Source organism: Fundulus heteroclitus, chromosome 23 (genome assembly GCF_011125445.2).
Source record: "Fundulus heteroclitus isolate FHET01 chromosome 23, MU-UCD_Fhet_4.1, whole genome shotgun sequence".
Lineage (NCBI taxonomy): Eukaryota > Metazoa > Chordata > Actinopteri > Cyprinodontiformes > Fundulidae > Fundulus > Fundulus heteroclitus.
The window spans coordinates 31,849,521-31,869,732 of NC_046383.1; the positions used below are offsets into that span (position 1 = coordinate 31,849,521).

The 20,212-nt window shown below is 46.9% G+C and overlaps 1 protein-coding gene across 2 annotated transcripts in view; it reads left to right on the forward strand.

The window, feature by feature from the left end:
* The window catches only part of gpc4 (glypican 4), a 44,256-nt gene extending 26,221 nt beyond the window's left edge, over positions 1-18,035 (forward strand). Inside the window, exons 1-9 of one of the 2 annotated variants that reach the window (XM_036127002.1) lie at positions 4,248-4,258; positions 5,394-5,552; positions 11,421-11,818; positions 12,163-12,328; positions 13,728-13,858; positions 14,030-14,176; positions 14,271-14,395; positions 14,477-14,649; positions 15,331-18,035. In XM_036127002.1, coding sequence (XP_035982895.1) covers positions 5,444-5,552; positions 11,421-11,818; positions 12,163-12,328; positions 13,728-13,858; positions 14,030-14,176; positions 14,271-14,395; positions 14,477-14,649; positions 15,331-15,545 — 1,464 coding nt within the window. In that variant the 5' untranslated portion in view covers positions 4,248-4,258; positions 5,394-5,443 and the 3' untranslated portion in view covers positions 15,546-18,035. Of the gene's footprint in view, positions 1-4,247; positions 4,259-5,393; positions 5,553-11,420; positions 11,819-12,162; positions 12,329-13,727; positions 13,859-14,029; positions 14,177-14,270; positions 14,396-14,476; positions 14,650-15,330 lie in introns of those variants that run through there. The other variant, XM_012866834.3, reaches the window with a different exon arrangement.
* Positions 18,036-20,212: the final 2,177 nt, after the last annotated feature.

The window sequence follows — 20,212 nt, forward strand, 5'->3', positions numbered from 1 at the left end:
GGACACAACCTCTCTCGGAGGAGTTGCTGTTAACCCCTGACCTTGCTGGTTAAGCCTGAGGGGGCACTATGAGGTCCGTCTGGTTCGGGGGCACATGATGGCAGCGGAGGGGGGGGGTGAGGTGTCTAATCTGGTTTTTGTCTCTGAGGCGTTTTCACCTCTACCCCCCCCCCCCCCCCCCCCCCCCCCCCCTCTCTCTCTGTCCTTCCTCTGAGAACGGGAGTTTGAGCGGCAGGACAATGTCAAAGGGAAGTGACTTACTTTATGGGTGCTTTAAAGGGGACGCCGGCCCCCCGACAAAAGGAGCAGCACAGAGCAGATGAATGCCATGACACACAGTCACATGTTTGTTTACAAGATGCTGCCCTCTTGTTTGCAGCGCCATAAATGGCACTTTTCCTCTTCCAAGTGACCCTTGAACAATGCCGTGGCACTTTGTCTCGTTAGTTCTTAAATTACTGGGGGAGCCGCGGGGCTGAGAGGCCCCTGAAGGGTTCCCTGGAAAGGAGCGCCAGTTCAGACCATACAGGACTATTCATGTCAGACGTGGTTAACAACTGATGCATTAACCCCCAAAAAGAGGCTGCGAGGCTAAAATCTCTGCGTGCTTTTCTTTCTCATAAGACTTAATATTATTTCATTCACCGTCATACTTCAGAAACTGTCTGAAAAAGACCCCAGTTAGAACAAAGTGGACATTGTTTTAGTGCCTTAACTCGTCAAAAACCGAATCCTTCAGGGCAACAGTGTGACATTTGTGCAGACATTCCTGAGAAATACTGACCATCTCAACTTGTATTTGTGTACCTTGGTAACTAGGGCTATTTTCCACATGGATATAGCCTTCAGATTGTACGCCTTTGCTGTGGGCAAGCAGGGGGCCCTGCAAGAGGAGAGACTGGCTGGCTGTTCCACCTCAAACTTAAGTCTGTGTGTGTGTATGTGTCGGTGTGTGTGTGTGTGTGTGTGTGTGTGTGTGTGTGTGTGTGTGTGTGTGTGTGTGTGTGTGTGTGTGTGTGTGTGTGTGTGTGTGTGTGTGTGTGTGTGTCCCTGCACCTCCAATCAAGACTGCACAAAGAGCCATGTGTTGAGTAGCAATGTGATGTGCGAATGTGTTTTGGTAGGCGCTGCCAGCTGTGCCTGGGTATGTGTGCCTGTACCTTGGTGTGTGTGTGTGTGTGTGCTGGCGCATCGGGGGGGTCAAGCAGAACGGCTGATGGTTGGAAGCGGGGGAGATGGGTCTGAGGAGAGGATTGAGAGCGATGGAGTGACTGGAGGCTTTTTGGACTTGATCCCAGACGGAGGGGTCCAGTTTATGGCGCCATGGTGCATCCCTCCCTCCACTGAGCTGTGTGGATGGGTGTGTAGCTGTGAGTTGTTTTCAAACCCTAGAAGGTGGCATTAAAGGAAACCCAGAGACATTAAATGTATTTGGGTTCTGTGTGCAGGTAAGGGCTGCATTCATTTACCGCACAGGGCCTTAGAAACGTTCTTATACTTTAACTTATTCACCAGTTCTTACATGGATTCAGCAGTTTTCTACAGAAACTAATCTAAATAGGGTGTTGGGCGTATGTTTTTAGTCCCCCAGCGCCAAGTGTCACAGCTAAATAAAACTGAATGTAACCACTTGCCTTCAGATAGAGTTGATAGGGTCTACTTTAATCTCCATTTAAGAGTCTGATGAAGCAGCATCATGAGGAAAAAGGGCAAAAACGGCACACAAGCACTTACCAGGAGTTACATGATAACTCTGGAGGAGCTGCAGGAGTCCACAGGTCAGATGAAACCAGAGTTGGATTTTTTCCGTACAAAACTCTCTGTGGCAGAGAGCTCTCTATAAAACACCGTCCTCAAGGTGAAACATGGTGGTGGCAGCATCATGCCGTGGGACTGATCGCGAATGATCTCACATTTGCTCACGTTGCCGGGATGTTCGCGCATCAGAGTACGAGCTTAGAATGGAAACATCTGCAATACCGATCATTTTGGAAGATGACGACGTCCAGGAAGCTTCACTTTTTCAAGCTTCAGTCGAGAAACGGCATAGAACAAAAAGCAAAACGGAAAGAAAGCAGTACTATTATAAAGGTAGGAGAGGTACAACGGGTCAAACACGAGGACTGAAACCTGCTGCATCCATGTAGAATTACAGCTGATGCAAAGAAAATTATTATAAAAATTATTATTAATTATTATTATAGGCCTGTGTTGTTGAATTATAATGGGGCTCATCCCAAAAAGTAGACTTTTAAAACGGGTGTAAAGTCAGTCATCCTGCTGTAATCGGACACTCGCATCCCATCTGACCTTCACACATACACACCTTCCTCAGACACACACACACACACACCCTGACAGTCCAATAGGCCATTTTATAGCCTGTTTCAGCACCAGTGTGTGCTGCGTTTCCGATCACCAACACGAGGGATGTCATGGATTGTATGCGGGCGTTTTCATTCCACTGACAGAGCCAAATAAACGCACCTGCAGTCGCTGGAATTGGGTCTGGACGTTGGCATTTCACGACGTTCTGGATAAGCAGAGGTCTGTTTGGCTGTGGAGACGCAGCCAGGACTGGCGGGGCAGGGATTTTAACTCCTGCACAGAGACGGAGTTCACTCCTAACTTTAGGAAGTGGAGGGCGCCTCTCATCTCGACTCCAACGGCAGGACACGCGTCGCAATTCATTTTTATCGCTTTGCGACGGTGGCAGATTACGACTTGGTGCCCCCATTCAAATGCCATACAATGGATTGAGTAGTAGTTTTCCTGTGGTCTTAAAGTCCCGCTGTACCTCCACTGCGCAGCGCTGTGGTCGCTCCCCTCTGTCTTACTAATGCTAACTGCGATCAGCTGCTGCTGCTGGCGCAAAGTTGTGACACGTGTTGCTTTAAATGAGCCTCGGAGGTTCCCACTGAAGTCACGTTCCCAAAGATCAGATACGAACTGGACCACAGATGGAAGTGGCTCAAATCAGATTTGGCCCACATTTGCCTGCAGTGGGAAAGGAGCCTGTTTGACTCGCAGAAGTAAACTAAACTAAGCTTTACCGCTCAATGTTTGTCCGGATCTTAAATGGCCGTGGCACATGCGCACTGGGCTCTTCTACATTTAGCATTTTCATGTTATTTGCGATCAGCTGGACAGAGCTGACGAGGAAAATGAGAATGCTGTGTACACTGCAAAAAGGGAGCTAAAATAAAATGTTCTTAAAATCAGTGTATTTGCCCTTGATCTGAGCAGGTAGGTTTAAATGATCTGCCAATGGAATAATATTTTTGCACTTAAAATAGGAACAGCTCATCTCCATCTTATTTCCAGTGCAGTATGTCTAATTATCTTATTTTAGAGGTCAAAATGCCCGTTCTAATGGCAGATAATCGTATTTACCTGCTCAAATCAAGGACAAATACACTCATTTCAATAATATTTGACTGACTTTTAGCTCTCTTTTTGCAGTGCAGGGTTATCCTAAAATAAACCCTGTTTTGTCCAAGCTTGCAGAGCTTCTACTCATCTTCCACTTATTTCCGATTTTCATCTGTAAAACATTTCCCCTGACTCTAGTTTTTCTTGCTCGTGTCAGATAAGCACTACTGTGTGTTGGTCTATCACATTAAACCCCCACTGAAACGCAGTGAAGCTCGGGGTTGTAATGTGACGAGCAGTGAAAGGGAACACTTGTTCTATTAGCGTACGTCCAGGTACCATGTAAGTCCCAGTCTTTGTGGGACTTGGGAGCTCAGCGGGGAACCGGACCTAGGACCAGATCAAATGAGGCCGGGGCCGCTTTATTGAGCTGCAGTAGAGGGACAACACGCCAGAAAGCACCGGGTCTGGCTTTAACGTTCCTGAAAGGTGTTCATGCTGACAGTGAGTGAGAACACGCTGGCGGGGGAAAGCAAACAGACCGCTGGTGCTGCGATGCAGTCAAAGGAGCCCTGTGTTCCCACAAATTCCAGCAGCTACATTTAAAACAAAACATTATTCCAGCTGCGACGTCCTGCGCTCGTCCTGCGCTGAACCTCGCTGTACTTCAGGGGTAAACCCGCTCTCGGTCTCATTTAATCCTAGACAGTACTGAGGTAGGGACATGGGAGCTGTTGTATGAACGGTCTTTGGCCCTCTTTGCTCGCGCGTCAATAGAAATGTAGATCATTGATGGGTGAGAACTAGTTGCCTTGAACACGTCCGCAAACATCTAGCAGGAAAGTAAAAGTTGTGTGTTTACAGAATCGGATCAGAGGAACCAACTGTCCCTGACCCAGACCCCGTTAGCCAATCAGACTTTAGCCATTCTCACTTGTTTGACGCGTCTGGGGAGCAGGTTTTCTAAAGTCCTTATTCAGTCAAACGTTTGGGGAAAAGCATCCGCTTACAATGGAACCGCTTCGATATGCCTGGGGCTGAGATGAGACGTCTAAGGTGCAAAGTGGGTGAGGAGTTAATTCCCGTGTCTCTTTTAAACCTGTGTTTTAGAAGGACACGGCACTCAGAAAATGCTTCAGCACTAAACTACCCATCAGGTCTGAGGAGGGCTGGGATAAGAGGCCTGCTCGGTGAAGTGGCCGGCTTAAGGCCGCTGTGCTGAGTGTTACAATTAGGCGCAGTGAAGGGGCTTTAAACAGCCAAGGTGTGTTTGATTTGGTGAAGGCTGAAGCTCTGACCTCGCGCTTCAAAGACCAGATCCCAAAACGGACGGATTTCCCACCTGGTTGTTGCCACTGATGCTCTTTCTCTCGCTTCATTTATTGAGTACGTCACCTAAAGACTTCCTTCCCCATCTTGTTATAAATCCCTCTCACAAAAGTATTTACTCCCCTTTAAACTTTCTCGCATTTTGTCACAATACAGCCATTTCCTTGAGCAAGGAGAAGATGGATGGAGCTAAATGTAGGACCATCCTGTTTGACACTGCAAAAGACAGACTGGGCCTGAAGGGTCGCCTCCCATTGGTACAATGAGTCTAAACATGCAGTCCAACAAAGACACTGCTGCGTCACCTGAACATGGCTGTTCAAGGACGCTTTAGCCAATATGGCTGAGCTTGAGCAAAGACCTGTGGGCAGAAATGTTGATGTACAAAGCTGGAAGACGGGAAGGCTCGCAGCTACAGTGGCAGTGAAAGGTTCTTCTACAAAGTATTGACTTTCAGATTTGAAGAGAACGTGAAAACTATCATTTTCCTCCCACCTCACAATTATGCCCCATTTAATGTTTGTTTTCACACAAAATCTAAAACAAAAAACGTAGAAAGCTTCAAGATGTAGGAATGGTTGGGAAGGCATCCTGGATGAGGATGGTTTCTTGATGTGTGTTGATGTTCAGGTGTTCAGGAATCTCACTGCGCTCTGTGTGTGTGTGTGTGTGTGTGTGTGTGTGTTTTACAGGAGCCTCGCTGAAAGTGTGTCCGCAGGGTTTCTCCTGCTGCACGGCGGAGATGGAGGAGAAACTGAGCCAGCAGAGCCAAACGGAGATCAAAGCTCCCGTGTCCAGGCTTAGCACCAGCCTACAATCCACCTTCAAACAGCGACACGACCACTTTGACAGTAAGCAAACACTCTAACACAAACACACACAGCGTTGCTCCAGCAGCGCCGGGCTACCGTCCCTCTGCAGTGAACGCTTTCTGACGGACGCCTCCACATGCCAGCGCACGTCTCAAAGCGTAGACAGTAGATCTGTGTCCACTGGCCTGTCCACCTGTCTCTCAGCGTCCCCCCCCCCCCCCACCCCCACCACCGTACTGGCTTTCCTTCCCCCCAGAGAGACGAGGCATGCCTCCAGACGGGACCACACACATCTTCAGATTTTGTCTTCTCCGTACTTCCTGTTCCTCCATGTGTGTGTGAGCACATGTGTGTGTGTGCGGCTGTAAATATTGGGATCAGGTTTCCCCTGCTGAGGACCAGAGCGCCTGGGAACATGCAGCGGTGCTGACTCACAGAGGAAGCGGGGGGGGAAACCCCGCACCAACCAGCCGTACCCCCTGATCAGGCCAGGAGGAGACGACGAGGGTCCCTGGAGGACTGGATGGAGAAGAGGGGACGCGTTTGATCTTCGGCGTGCCGGAGCTGGGCTTGTTGAGGGAGGTTACGTGCGTAGTTTGGCACGGCGTGGTGCGCACATATGTTCCTGTGCGTTCGCAGGTCAGAGGCCTTGGGATCTTATGTGTCTGTGAAAGGCAGCGAGGGATAGTCTGGAACAGGGAGCTGGTGTATTGCAGCCAGATGTTAGGAGGAATGTGACATGTAGGGCAGTCCCACCCCTCTGCTTCTTCTCTCTCTGCTCTTTGTGCCCATCTCATGCCTCTCTCCTAAACCTGCTCTTCCTCCTACCATCCAAACATGCTCCTCTTCCATCCAGGTGCTTCAAAATGAACATTTTACTCTGCCTACTTCTCTACTGCATGCTCTCCTCTGCGCTGAAATGCACCCTCCACCCATCTCCCTCCACTTCTGGCAGTCTGTGAAAATATTTCAGCTCTGACTTCATCAAGCGATCCGTCGTTTGCTGCTTTAATAATTTGTCCAGTGAAGAAAAAGGATTGGACTTGTAGGCGAATCCCAGCGATGAGTTTCCATGGCAGACGATGTCAGCGGATTTCCACTTGACTTTCTCTCCACTGTAATGCGTCTGGTTTTCATGAAGTGAAACCATGATCACAATAACAATGTTTCCTCTCAGTATTTTGCATAGCTAAGTTAGTTTCTGCTTTGTTTAAACGTGTGTGGCTTCAGCAGGAAACTTTGCCACACTTTTGTTAATTGGATCATCCAGCTGTATCAAATGCCGTAAGGGCTTATCTGAACTGAAATTACTTCTGATCCAGAATCAGTGGCAATTTAAAGGACTGAAACATCAGCAAAGAGACGTGAGAGCTGCTGCGATCTAATGCCCAGGTGTGAGCGATTAGAACGCTTCAGACGTGTAAATGTGTTAACAGACACGGGGGAAAAGTTTCATTTTCAGTGGATCGTTGTCATGTAAACAAGGTCAAAGTTATTAAAAAGTGGCATACCTTGGTAAGGTTACCAGTCCACGCCTAACGCTGGGACAATAAGAGAAATGCACCAAACCAGAGGCCACAGATTAGGAAAAAGACAATTCAGATACCGAAAAATCTATTTATTTTAATGGATCAGAAGCAGAAAGTCCTGGAAAACGTCTTCTTTAAATTCAGGAACCAACATCTTGTTCTTTATGCACTTTTATTGAGTTTTATAAAAATCTGGACTGTTGAAGATGTATAGGTTTATTCAGTAATTGGCACATCGGCTCTTGTATGAGCCGATGTGACGAGTGAATTTCTCCATTGTGAGATCAATAAAGACTATCTTATCTTAATTGGGATAAATCTTCTAATCCCATCATTTTCTGTTGGATTCAAAACAAATACCAAGAAACTGCAGCATTCGTTTTTCTCCGTTTTGTGTTGTCCTTAAGTAAAATATCCAGTATTGACTAAATCAGAGTCACCAGACCTCAGAAAACCAGAACTCTGAGGTGCAGTATAGCCAAGGAGCTACACTTAATTAATGGGAAATACAGCTTAGGCTTGGTTTGTCACAGTGACCTGTGACTAAATAAAAGCTTTTTGGAGCTTCCCAGCTCTGGATTAGACAAAAATGGACACGTCTTCCAGATGTGTTACATGGACAGAAGTCAACTTTATGTCCAAAAGTGTGAACCTGAACAGTTTAATTGTTGAGTACCTCCCTGCAGATACAGTAAAAGTCTGCTCTGTCCCTCATTTCCCTGTTCCTTTCTACCCGATTCATTAAACTGAGCCTAGATGCTGTACTCCGCTCTGATTGTGGTCCTGATGTTTCCTGATGTTGCCAGTTGTGACACCGCTTTAACCGAAGAGGGACGCCGGCACAGAGCGCGACACGCCTCTGCATAAACACAGCTGCGACTGTACGTGGAGACGAACGCACGGCGACACACTCAGGAAGTGGCGTATGTGATTAGGTGCGCTCTCATCATGCGCCTGGAGCGAGAAGTCACGGCCAATTAAGACCCAGGCCAGAAATAGTTCTCCCCTCTCAGCGTCTGGTCCCAGAGTGTTTGTCCTGGCCTCGGCCCGTCTGTCCTGCTGCACTGACCCTGTCCATGTCTGGGAATTAAGCACTTGGATTAAGAGCCCTTTCGCCTCGAGACACACACACACACACACACACACACACACACACACACACATGCAAGAGACGTCCATCTGAAGCGGGGAGCTCCAACAGCGGGAGGGACGGATTCCCATCCCATCAGAAAAGGGGGGGGGGGGGGGGGGGCTCAACGACTAATTGGCACAAATAGGATGCAATTACTGCCTGGGCTGGGACTGGGAGGAGTAGGGTTTATAAGGCCACCAGTGGGTGGTGTGGGGGGTGGGAGTGGGAATCTCCACGCTGGAGGAAGTGGGAGGGGGAAGTGGGAGGAGATGGCTCAGCTCCTCTATTCCTGTGATGGATTGGACTTCAGATCGTTGCTCATAATAAAGGCCCGTCTCCGCAACATGCCCAAATGCTGACAGTGGAGGTTATATGAAGGAGGGGTGGGGGGGGGGGGTACTCTGAGACGGAGCATTTTTTCCCCTTGTGTAGCTAAAAGCTCCTCTCTGCTGTTTGACCCTTCACCTATATTCTCTCACACTGCTGGCTGAGCCACAAGCGCCGTTTTAATGGAAAAACTCCTCAGCTCTGCGGCCTGTTGGCAGACGGCTCGCTGTCATTAACGGACTTTTAATGGCGGTGAGAAGCGTGGTCGGTGGCGCTCAGGGCCCCGGCCACAAGGCCCTGATGCCGCCACGCTCACACAAGCTGCACACGTGGATTAAAGTCAAGCCGTTTCCCCTGGTTGGCTGGGATCAGTCATCCACGTCAAATGCTATCAAATAACATGATCATTAAACGCATTACAACTAAGAATTCCCATTTCTAGCCCCCCCCCCCCCCCATCCACCTATACGTCTACTTTTACTGAATTTAGTGACAATCAGATAAAGGTCAGCGTGCTGTGGTCCATAAATTGAGATAATCTAATCCCATTTCCTGTTGGATTCAAAGCTACCCCCTCTGTCCAAGAAGCTGCTGCGGGTTTTTCTCCTGCGCTGAGGTCCCTGGGAAAACATTCAGAACAAGTGGAAATGGCAACATGGATGCATCTCTAGTAAAAACTCCCATCTCAGCATATTGGTGCCATCGCTTTGTTACTCTGTTCAAAGGAAATGTAGGGTTCCTACGCAGACTGAAGGGCTGGACTTGGACTGTATTCCTAGTTCCTAAACAGTTTCCTTCCTTCCTTGTCATTTATTTAATTTCTCATCTTCATATTTCCATTCCTGTTATTTCTTCATCACTTCTTGTCTTTTCCTTCATCCATTTCTGCCCTTCCTTGCTTCCTAATGTCGTTCCTTGTTTCCTTCTGTCCTTGCATTTCTTCCCTCCATCCATCCTTGTCTTTCCATCCTTCTCTCCTTTTGTCTTTCTTTCTTCACCTTCGTTCCTGGTCTTTTTGTTTTCTCTTCTTTGTTTACTCCCTGTGTTCTTCCTGATGTCCTTCCTCTTTCACTTTCTCGTTCTTCCTTCCTTGTGTCCTTCTTAAAGACTGTTCTGTGATTTCTATTATAATATTTTTTGGTCCTTTTTCAAACGTGCAAATTCTGTCTGGTGAATAAGTAGCTGCAGTGAATTTACTGAAGATGTTAGTGTTATTTTGAGACGGTCTCTGGCATAGTGGAGTTTTTACATGAGAAATAAGCCGGGAAATCAAAGCGTACCGCGGCGCTGCTGCATCATCTTCCTCTCCACTCGTTCTTTCTTCACTGACTTTCAACTTGTGCCTACTGTGACATTCCAGTGTTGGGGGTGGACCATTTAGTTTTAATCTTTGTCAGTGGAGCGTGGAACTTGGTGCCCTCTCCCCTGGCTCTCCGTGTGTGTGTGTCGGGGAAGGGGGGGTAAATGGGGGGGGGGGGCTGCAGTGTTTCCGGTATCCTTGGCGACACAGTGAGGATTTGGAGTTAAAAAAGCCCTCAACTTAACCCGCCCCAAGATGCCCTCACCCCCTCCTCTATCTCATTTCTTCTTTTTAATGTGTCAGTCTGAAGTGGAAGTGGCAGCAGTGTGTGTGTGTGTGCGTGTGTGTGTGCGTGTGCGTGTGTGTGTGTGTGTGTGTGTGTGTGTGTGTGTGTGTGTGTGTGTGTGTGTGTGTGTGTGAGCATAGGAACTTTACATTTCAAAGCCACGCAGTGGGCACCCACAGATACTGCAGCGGGACACACGTTTTGTCCACAAGGGTCAGCGAGCGGGTGGGAGGGGGAGGCGTGTGGATTAAGAGAGAATAAGTCAGGGTGGGGGGGGGGGCGTGTTTGCTTGCATGCGTGTGAAACCTGAGGTGAAACATTTTCAGGGACTCTGTGGAATTCTCATTTTGTTCAGATTAAGAAAGTTAAAGGGTGAGGAGGAGGAGGAGGAGGAGGAGGAGGAGGAGGGGGGGTGACCATGGGAGAAGAGGCTTGGATTATGGGTGGTGGTGATGGGTGGAGGGAGGGGGGGGGGGGGTGATGGACATTCCTCAGGATGAAGTAGGTCATTGTTCGCTGTCTCTGGTGAAGAGAGCTCTCTGAAGGAACTGATGAAGTGAAAGCAGCACAGGGAGGGAGATGCAGGACTGGATTGGGGGGGGGGGCATTATTCAGTAATCCTATTGAAAAGGCTTCTGAAGGACAGTCCAAGAGAGGCTGGCAGAAAGGAGGGCGAATGGAATGTGACAAGAGAAAAATGCCATTGATGGTGGTCAGTTTGGAGCACGTTGATGTGGAGAGACAACTCTGCTGAATGGAGGGGACGGAGGAGACGTCCACCGCTTCTCTCCTTCGTTCCACATCAGCCGCATTTTACGCTCCAGCTGCTGCTGTTTGGAGCGTTCTGCTGTCAAACATGTCCAGTAAAGGTTGAGGTGGGGAGGGGGGGTGAAAAACGTCTGGCTGGCTCCAAAGATGAGTTCAAGGCTTGTTGGGAAGTTGAAAACGTTTAAATTCACAAAGTTTTACAGATTCTAGCAAAGTAATGGCAGCTGGTGAGCGTGTTCACATTTCCTCACCTTCACAGCTGCAGGTCTTTACCTGGGATTCTGTGTGATGGACCAACACAAAGTAGGTCGGGAATTTCATTTGGAAGGAAATAATCCAGTTTTTAACCTTTTTTACCAATAAAAATCTGATCATTACCATGCATTCACTCCAAAACCATTAATAAAATCCAGCCCAGCCGATTCCAGCCCTGAGTAATTGAATTTGTGGAGGCGTTGCAGAGATCCACAGCTCAGGGTGCAAGGTCGGCGTTTCTTTAACCGAATGTTTTAGACTTCTTTAGCCAGCCCTCCTCACTCTCTGCGCTTTCTTCTCCTCTCCTTAGAGTTTTTCCGCGAGCTTCTGAAAAACTCTGAGGTGTCGCTGCACAACATGTTCGTGCGCACCTACGGCATGATGTACATGGACAACGCCGAGCTGTTCAAGGACTTCTTCGCCTCCCTGACCCAGTACTACGCGTCGGGCAGCGCCGCCGTCAACCTGGACTCCATGCTGTCGGACTTCTGGGCGGACCTGCTGGAGAGGATGTTCCGGCTGGTCAACGTTCAGTACGAGTTCAGCGACGCCTACATGGAGTGCGTGAGCCGGCACACGGAGCAGCTGCAGCCCTTCGGCGACGTCCCCCGCAAGCTGCGCATCCAGATCACGCGGGCCTTTGTGGCCGCCCGCACCTTCGTGCGAGGGCTGTCGCTCATGCCGGACGTGGTGAATAAGGTGTCTACGGTAAGCAGCGGGGCTTTTGTCCTTACTAAAAAAGGCCGGGGAAGCAGCTTTCTCCCCGCCGACCCCTCCCTCCAGGCTCTGACTTCATGTCTTTTGTGCTGAACCCAGCTGTGGTTCCAGTAGACAGCCAGTCTTAACATAAACCTCTCTGACTGCGCTGGTTTGACATGTTTTTCCATGTGATTCATTGGTGATTAGATTATTCTGCTTGGTGGGGTTAGCTTATAAAAACGAATGTCGAAGCTCTTTCACGGTCCAAGTATGTGTCTGCGACTCTGCTGGACGGGCTTCTCTCGCTGTGGCTGAGTGAAAGCGGCCTTCTAACCGCCTCCTCCCTCCTCCAGGTCAGCGCCTCCCCCAGCTGTGCTCAAGCAGCCATGAAGATGTTGTACTGTCCCTACTGCTCGGGCCAAGTGGCCCTCAAGCCCTGCCAGAACTACTGCCTGAATGTGATGCGTGGGTGTCTGGCCAACCAGGCCGACCTGGACGCCGAATGGAACAACTTCCTCGGTAAGACCACTTGAACGCCGACAGCCTCCCGTAGCGGGGATTTAACTAGGCTGACCTTATTATACCAGCTGGTTTCAAAATGCTCCGTTTTCCGTGTCTCCTGTCATAATCCGGTTGTTTTGCCTAAATGGGAACTCGCTGCATGTACAAACATGCCGCTTTTTAGTTACTATGATGTAAAACTAAAGGGAGAGGGAGGGGCGTACATGTCAGCGGCTGCAGAATAAAAGCTGTTATTGTTTTGTGTCAACACGCTCTGATCTGGTCCATTACCATCAGGGCGGAGCGCGTCCTCTGGTCTCCTTTGCTTTTATTATGCCTGACTCCTGTCCATCCTGCTGCTTTCTCTTTGCTCCTCACTGCTGCAGCCCGTCTGCCTGTTTCAGCCAGGAACTGCCCCCATCTAGTGGTAGATTCTAGTAATCATGTGTAGTAATAATAATAATTAATAATAATAATAAATCAAGTAGCGCATGATTGGAAGGTGCAAGAGAAATGATTAATGGTTCAAATGAACAAAACATAAATCTGAAGGGACACATCTATGGCCAACCCTTAGATATCACCTTAATTAATAAACAGAGGCAACCTTTAAATCCAGCTAAGACCTCAGAGGATTGTTGGCGACCAGAGAGTGTCACGAAGACCAAGAAATACAGCAGATAGGTCAAGGAGGAAGACGTGGAGGAGCTTAAATCAGTTTAATTTAGTATTTCTGTTGATAAAATTCACAATACACTGGAGTTAGTTTACAAAGATGAGACGGGCTGAATAAAGTTCAGCAGCCAAGACGGCCCATGGTAACTCTGGAGGAGCTGCAGAGATCCTGGGCTCAGGTGGCAGAATCTGCTGCCTGGACAGCTATTAGTTATGGGCTCCACAAATCTGCCCTTCATGGGAAAGAAAGCTGTTTGCCAAAAGTCATGACTAACATGTAGATTTAAGTGCTCTGGTCAGAGGAGAGAAAAGTTTTGTCTTTGCCTTCACACCAAACTATGAGTGAACCAAAGGCTGTTTTCTTCTGAACTGACAGGGAAGCTTGTCAGCGGCCTTCAAGGTTCCTTTATTTGTATCTGTAGGTAGAGTTGTGTTGCTGTGGTTCAAAATACAAACAGACAGGGAACTAAAACTAAAACCACAAAACATAGCAGTGTTCATGACTCATCAAATCAATTTAAAGGACACGAACGAGAGAACGAGGCTTAATGATCAAGATAAATGTGCAGTCCACTGGGAGTGTCCAACATCTCAGGTTTTAATTATAAGAACAATTTCCTCTGTATTTCCACTGTTTCTGTGCCGCTCATCGGAGTTTGTGTGTTTGTCGTGACTGAACGTGACGGGGTGTGGCTACTTTTACAGGAAGCGAACAGATTTTAAGCTGTGCTGTCGTTTTCAGACGCCATGCACGGCCTAGCAGAGAGGCTGGAAGGTCCGTTTAATTTCGAGTCTGTCATGGATCCCATCGACGTGAAGATTTCTGAGGCCATCATGAACATGCAGGAGAACAGCGTGCAGGTGTCACAGAAGGTCAGTGTCAGGGCACAGATTGCAGCTGCTGGGCTTTCTGCTTTTACTGCTGGATTTTATGTTGGTGCGTCTCAGCGGACGTGTTTTCTTTAGACAGTCTCATCCAATGACAGCAGAGCAGTTCTGTCCTTTTCTCAAGTGAAGCACAATTCTCCCGTCTGCATTTCACAGGTTTTTCAAGGCTGTGGCGTCCCCAAACCCAGCATGGCGTTCCGGGCCACGCGTTCAGTGAGGGACACGAGCTTCACGGGCCGCTTCCGGCCGTACAGTCCTGAAGCGCGGCCCACAACGGCTGCCGGCACCAGCTTAGATCGACTGGTGAGGGTCTGCATAGCAAAGTGCCTGATAGCATGGTGCAGCTCTACCTTTCTCCTAACACGCCTAACCCGTGCTCCATGTCTGTGCTGCTCAGACAGGGGATGTGAAGAAGAAGCTAAAACATGCCAAGAAGTTCTGGTCTACGTTACCAGAGACTGTGTGTGCCGGCGAGAGGACGGCGCCTGGCGATGAGTGTTGGAACGGTACCGCCAAAAGCAGGTAAGGGGGGGAAAAACTGATCTTACCAGTGGAATAGAAACTGGCCTGCAGGTCTGACCAGCGGGTCTTTGTTCTCCTTAGGTACCAGTCAGACGTGATCGGCAACGGGCTGGCCAATCAGGGATCAAACCCCGACGTGGAGGTGGACATTACCAAACCAGATACAGTGATCCGCAGCCAGATTGCCGTTTTAAAGGCAATGACGAGCCGGCTGAGAGCGGCGCACAGTGGAAACGACGTCTCTTTTGTTATTGGTGAGGATTCGTGATGTTAGCTGGAACGGAGAATCTTCTCTGGCCTTTATCCATTCTTCCTGCCAAGTCTGGGGGAGCGGGAGTATTTCCCAGGTTTAAATAAGCTGGGGAATAAAAATAAGAGGATGAAAAAAAATAAAAAAATCCTTTTTTTTTAGATTAGGGCTGAAGAATGTATAACGATATAAGCCTTTAATATCAGTCAAAATAATAATTGAGTATTTTTACCTATTTGAAACAAGGACCAGGGGAAAAAACTGTAATCCTAACCTTATTTACATGTAACCTTTAAAATATGTCAGCCCTTACTTAGATCCCCAGAATACAGTGTGGTTCTGGATCAGTTCAGTGGACTTATTGAACATTTTATCAGACGTATTTCATATTGATATCGATCAGGCGTCTTATCGCGATATATATTGATATTGATTTATTGCCCAGCCCTATTACCAGAAGTATTTTGTAAATGTTGCGTCTCTCCGTTCCTTCTACCATCTGTTAGTTTGTTCATGAATATATATTTAAATAATTATCCTCCCTCTCCTTTTCAGTCATTTATTTCCTTTCTGGTTTCATATTTACGTTCACGATGAAGTTCTGTGTGCATACAACTGGACTAAAAAGCCAGAGAACCATGTTAATCTGTCCCTTCTCTCTCTCTCTCTTTTTTTTATTGTACAGATGAGGAGGTTAGCGGAGACGGAGAGAGCGGCAGCGGCTGTGACTCGCCGTCGTGCAGCGAGGACGACATCTACATCTCCACCCCGCCGATCGCTAACAAACCGCGGGTCATCCCGGTGCACACGGATCCTTCAGCCGCAGCGTCCTCACAGGGCAGCATGGCGCTGGCGCTCTGCGGCCTGGCCCTGGCCCTGCTCCTTCCCCGCTTGAGATAAAACTAGCCGGACGGAGAGGAAGAGATCGACCGGGATTAAAAGAACGAAGGGGGAACCCCGTCAGAGAGACTGCCTTCAGGACATCAGACTGTCCGTCTCTGGGGGAGGGGGGAGGGGTGGGAAGACTCTTCTTGATATTACAATAACTTCACTATTAACTATTTGTATGTTTGTAAGGACATCAGTGTACGGCAGGAGGGTTTTATCGTCTGAGAAATCCACCTCCCCCCCCCTCCCCAAGATAAGCTTAAACTCCAGCGGCTCCCCCTGGAGGTTCCTTAAGGTTCTGCTTGCAGCGTTACGAACATATATCGGCCCACGCATCGTGCCTTTTCCAGAGATGGCCATCAAACTGAAGTTTAAAACATTAAGAGCGGTTGGTGTTAGGTTTTCTAGGCAGTGTCTGTATTGGGGCATCTTCATATTTCTGAGGATGGGTCATTTTTAACAAGCCAGCTGTGAATAGTTTTGTAAAGATGAGCAAAAATCGGACATGAAGGCCTCAGTCACGAATGGATTGACGCCTTTTTTTTTTTATTATTTTGTAGCTACGATAAGAGTAAACAGAAGATCCCCCCCTCATCTCTCAGAAATACAGTAAGATGTCGCAACACAGGTATTTTGACTCTGACCCGGCGAGCCTTAAGAGCACACTGCAAGCCCAAACATGCATATTGTATGTCAACTATCAGCTTTATAACGCCCTAATCGTTTCCCTCATCGTTTAACTTCCACACACCTTACACAGTTCAGTGAACTCAGACCTCGTCCACGCTCCCTTTGCCAATGCAAACCAGCGCTGCGGAGTTGGAAACGACTGAACGAGCCGGGTCCGTGGTTCCTGTCCCCCGGTCAGTAACCCCAGAGGAAGGCCCGGTTCAGCGCAGACGGTCCGGCTCTGTGCGGGCTCACCTGCTCCAGAGGAAAGGTCGGAGCATTTCTCATTAAAGCGGAGAGGAGGAACAACAGGACGGCGTTTTGATCAAGGAAAATCCAACAAGCTCAGTACAGGGTTTGGTGTTGAAGATGTCGTTTGTGGAGCCTTTTTTTTTTTTTTTTTTTTTTTTTGTGTGTGTGGAAGAATATATTTGGTACTATAATAGATTTTATTGTAAGTTTCACGTGACGGAGGACAGTGCACAGTAAGGGGCGCCGTTGATCCACCCCTCAATGACCTCTTCCCCCATACATGCCTTTTATCTCTAAATTTGGCCCCTGTCGGTAGAAATGGACTCCCGCTGACCCATTTTTATCTACCCGCCTTTAAATTGTTAGCGCTAGGCAAAAAAATGTGGACGTCTTCATACGTTTTGTTTCATCTTAGGTTCATTTTTCTGTCGTCATTTCTTGGTTTTCTAAAAGCAAAGAATGTAGATGTTTGTAATTTGCGGTCTACGTGCATGAATTAGCTGAAGCACAGGATCCGTCTTCTAATCTGCTCTGCAAGCAGCATCGCCGGGACATTTCAGCTCTAAGATATAGCTTTTTGGTTTTTTTTGTTGTACAGTGAATTCTGTCTGTATTTTAATGGGATTGGAAAAGAATGCTGCAGTATTGACAAATCCGTCTAAATCAGTTCATGAGAAAAACAGGTCGAATTCCCAAATGAGGTTAGTACATGGATGAAATGTTTGGGTTGTGAAAAAAGCTAATAATTTACCCAAAATGGCTTAAAAATAGGATCGGCGTTTACGTCTTGGCCTGATAACGTTGCTTGAAAACTAGAAACACGAGCCAGAGCTTTTGGCTTGGAAACCGACAGGTTGATCGTCTTTTACACGCCGTTTTCCAACTAAACAACTTTGCTCTGAAGTATTTGATGAAACTTCTATGCAACATAATGTAAAGGAAGAAAATGTCAAGGCTGCGCTTCAACAGCTCCATTAGGCTTTACGCATACAGGGGATTCGTTTTCCTCTCGATTTCCCATGTTTCCATGTTCCGCGAACATTTCTGCAAGGGTTTGTGCACGTGTTGGCCACGTTGGAAGAGAGGAGTTGTCAAAGAAACATTCAGAGGAAATGTTTTAAGTGACGATGGTGAATGTCTTTGTTTGCAGGCCAGGGCAGCAGCTTTGTTTTTGTTGCTTTTTGTTTTTTGTTCAACTGGCAGGAGATGGTCCAGCAGCTGGATGTTCATTCGGTCCACAGAGAAATGTCGGTGCCGTGACTAAAAAAAAGAAAAAAGAAAAGTCGACGTGGACAGGTGTCGAGATCTTTCCATCTGCCTTTGGCCCACAAGAAGAGAAAGGACTCGCTCTCTGAGGAGAGGGCGACTGACTGACTGAAAAGAATGACTATTGTGTAAATACAGAGCAGCCGTTTTTAGATGTCTCTAAAAGAGGCCTTAACCGTACCCCAGATTTTTACTTGTCAGAGTAAAAATAAATGATATGGAAGAAAACAAGATGAGATAGATGTTAAATTGTAAGAGAAAATGTATATTAAACATTTCTTAGTCTTGCCGAAATAAAGACTGCCAATATTTAAAGAGTGAGTTTTCTTTTTCTGTATATCAATGTTCGTGGGTTGTGCTTTGCCAACGTATTCACATCCCTTGAACTTTTGCACATTCTGGAATATTTTCTGGCCCCTTTTCACTCTGGTAACCCTGAGATCAACCAAGTCAAGCGACTGTGTGCAATTCACTCCCAGTATAAGTCGAGCTACTGTATGAAAGCCTCAAAGGGTACAGAGAATGCAGGTACATCTCAAAACAATGTGAATATTGCTTAAAACTGCAATATTTTGGCCAGTCATTTAAAAGTCAAATGGCTATTTTATAGATTCATTATTGACATACATAAGGGTTAGGGTTAAATTTTGAGTAAAATATTTCAATCTTATATTTATTGTAATTTGGAATGGCTTACATGGAAAGAACACCCAAAATTCAGTGTATCAGAAAATTAAAATAACACTTAAACCAATCACAAAAAGGATGTTTCAAGCCCAAATGTCAGGCTTCTAAAACGTATGTCTATTTGTTTGCACTCAACCCTTTTGGGTCTCCACTGTCATGAATTCCTCCATCAAAGCCCCATGGCGTAGAGGCAAGTATACTAATTTTGATATTCATTGAATTTTGGGTTTTCATTACCTGTAAGCTATAATTAAAAGTACAAGACACAAAGGCTTGAAATAATTTACTCTACATGTAATTCTTGATATGGGCTTCACTTTCTGAGATGACTGTCAAGAAATATTGACCCTTTTATCCAATATTCAAATTTTCTTTTGTGTGCATATATTATATCTCCATCCATCATCTGAAAATGGCAGAACTGCAAACCCACCAGGTCACAGCCGTCCACCTAATCTGAAAGTCCAGACAAGGAGAGCATTAGTAAGAGAGGTGCCCAAGAAAGCCCACTGTACCTCTGGAGGAGGATTAGGACTGGACAATTATTAATACACTCCTCAGGTCTGGTCTTTGTGGGTAGAGGAAAGCCATAGAGCCCTGTTTATTGTGGGCACAGCAGTAATGAGGACGATGATGAACACCGTCCCCAGGGGGAAACGGTGGCAGCATGATGCTTCAGCTGAGCCGGAGCTGAAGGCTAGGGAGCTAAACACAGGGTGATGCTGGGAGAAAACACCTTCAGGGTGGTGAAAGAGTTGGGACTGGGACATTTTCCACAGGACAGCAACCCACAACACAGAGCCAGAACTATGCTGGAATGGCTTTAATCAAAGCATGTTCAGGTGTCAGATCCCCACACTGTGAGAGCCCAGGCCTGTAGCCAATTGTAAAGATCTGTGGCCAGACTCAAACACTGATGCTCACAAATGCTCTGTTTAAATCTGTCAAGGCTTGAGCTATTTAGCAAAGAGGAAAGGGCCAATATTTAACTCGCTAGATGGGCAAAGACAAGTCAAGTTTATTTGTATAGCACATTTCAGCAGCAAGGCGGTTCAAAGTGCTTTATATCATGAAAAACATAACATCAAAAACACATTGAAACAGTCACTGCTTGTGAGTAACTAACATTAAATTGTATCGAGTGAAAACATCAATAAACATCAAATATGTTGGTCAATGGTCCTGTTATAATGGGCAGAAAGCAACTATAGAAAGGTGGGTCCGACCCAGTTCACCAATCACTTTAATAATGTATATAATTTATAATAATCATGGTCAACAGTGTCAAGTGCTGTGCTGAGGTCCAACAGATCTAGCACTGTGGTTCTTCTACAGTCTGGATTTGTGTGGATGTGATTAAACACTTTGATGAGGGCGGTTTCAGTACTTTGGTGAGCACGAAAACTGGACTGAACAGCTGGTACAAATGCATTTATCTGTTCAATTCAAAGCCAGGTATCTTTTTTTATTCCACTTCACAATTCTGCACTGCTTGGTGTTGCGCTTACACATACGATCCCAATAATACACTCAGATATTTGTAGTCATAATGTCGTAAGATGCAACAACAAAAAAATGTTTAAGAGGTATACAAACTTTTGCAAGGCCCTGCGTGAGCAGTCAGTATCTTGCATGTAGTTGTAGTAGACATCAAGCAGGGCAATCTTAGTTTCAACAGAGGTTTCTTGGTGTGTCAAAGCTAACACTCAGACTACTTTATTTCAAACATAAAGGAACAATGTTTACTGGAAGATCCAGGGCAGGATTACATTGTATCACAGATCCAATAAGATCCATCCATCCTT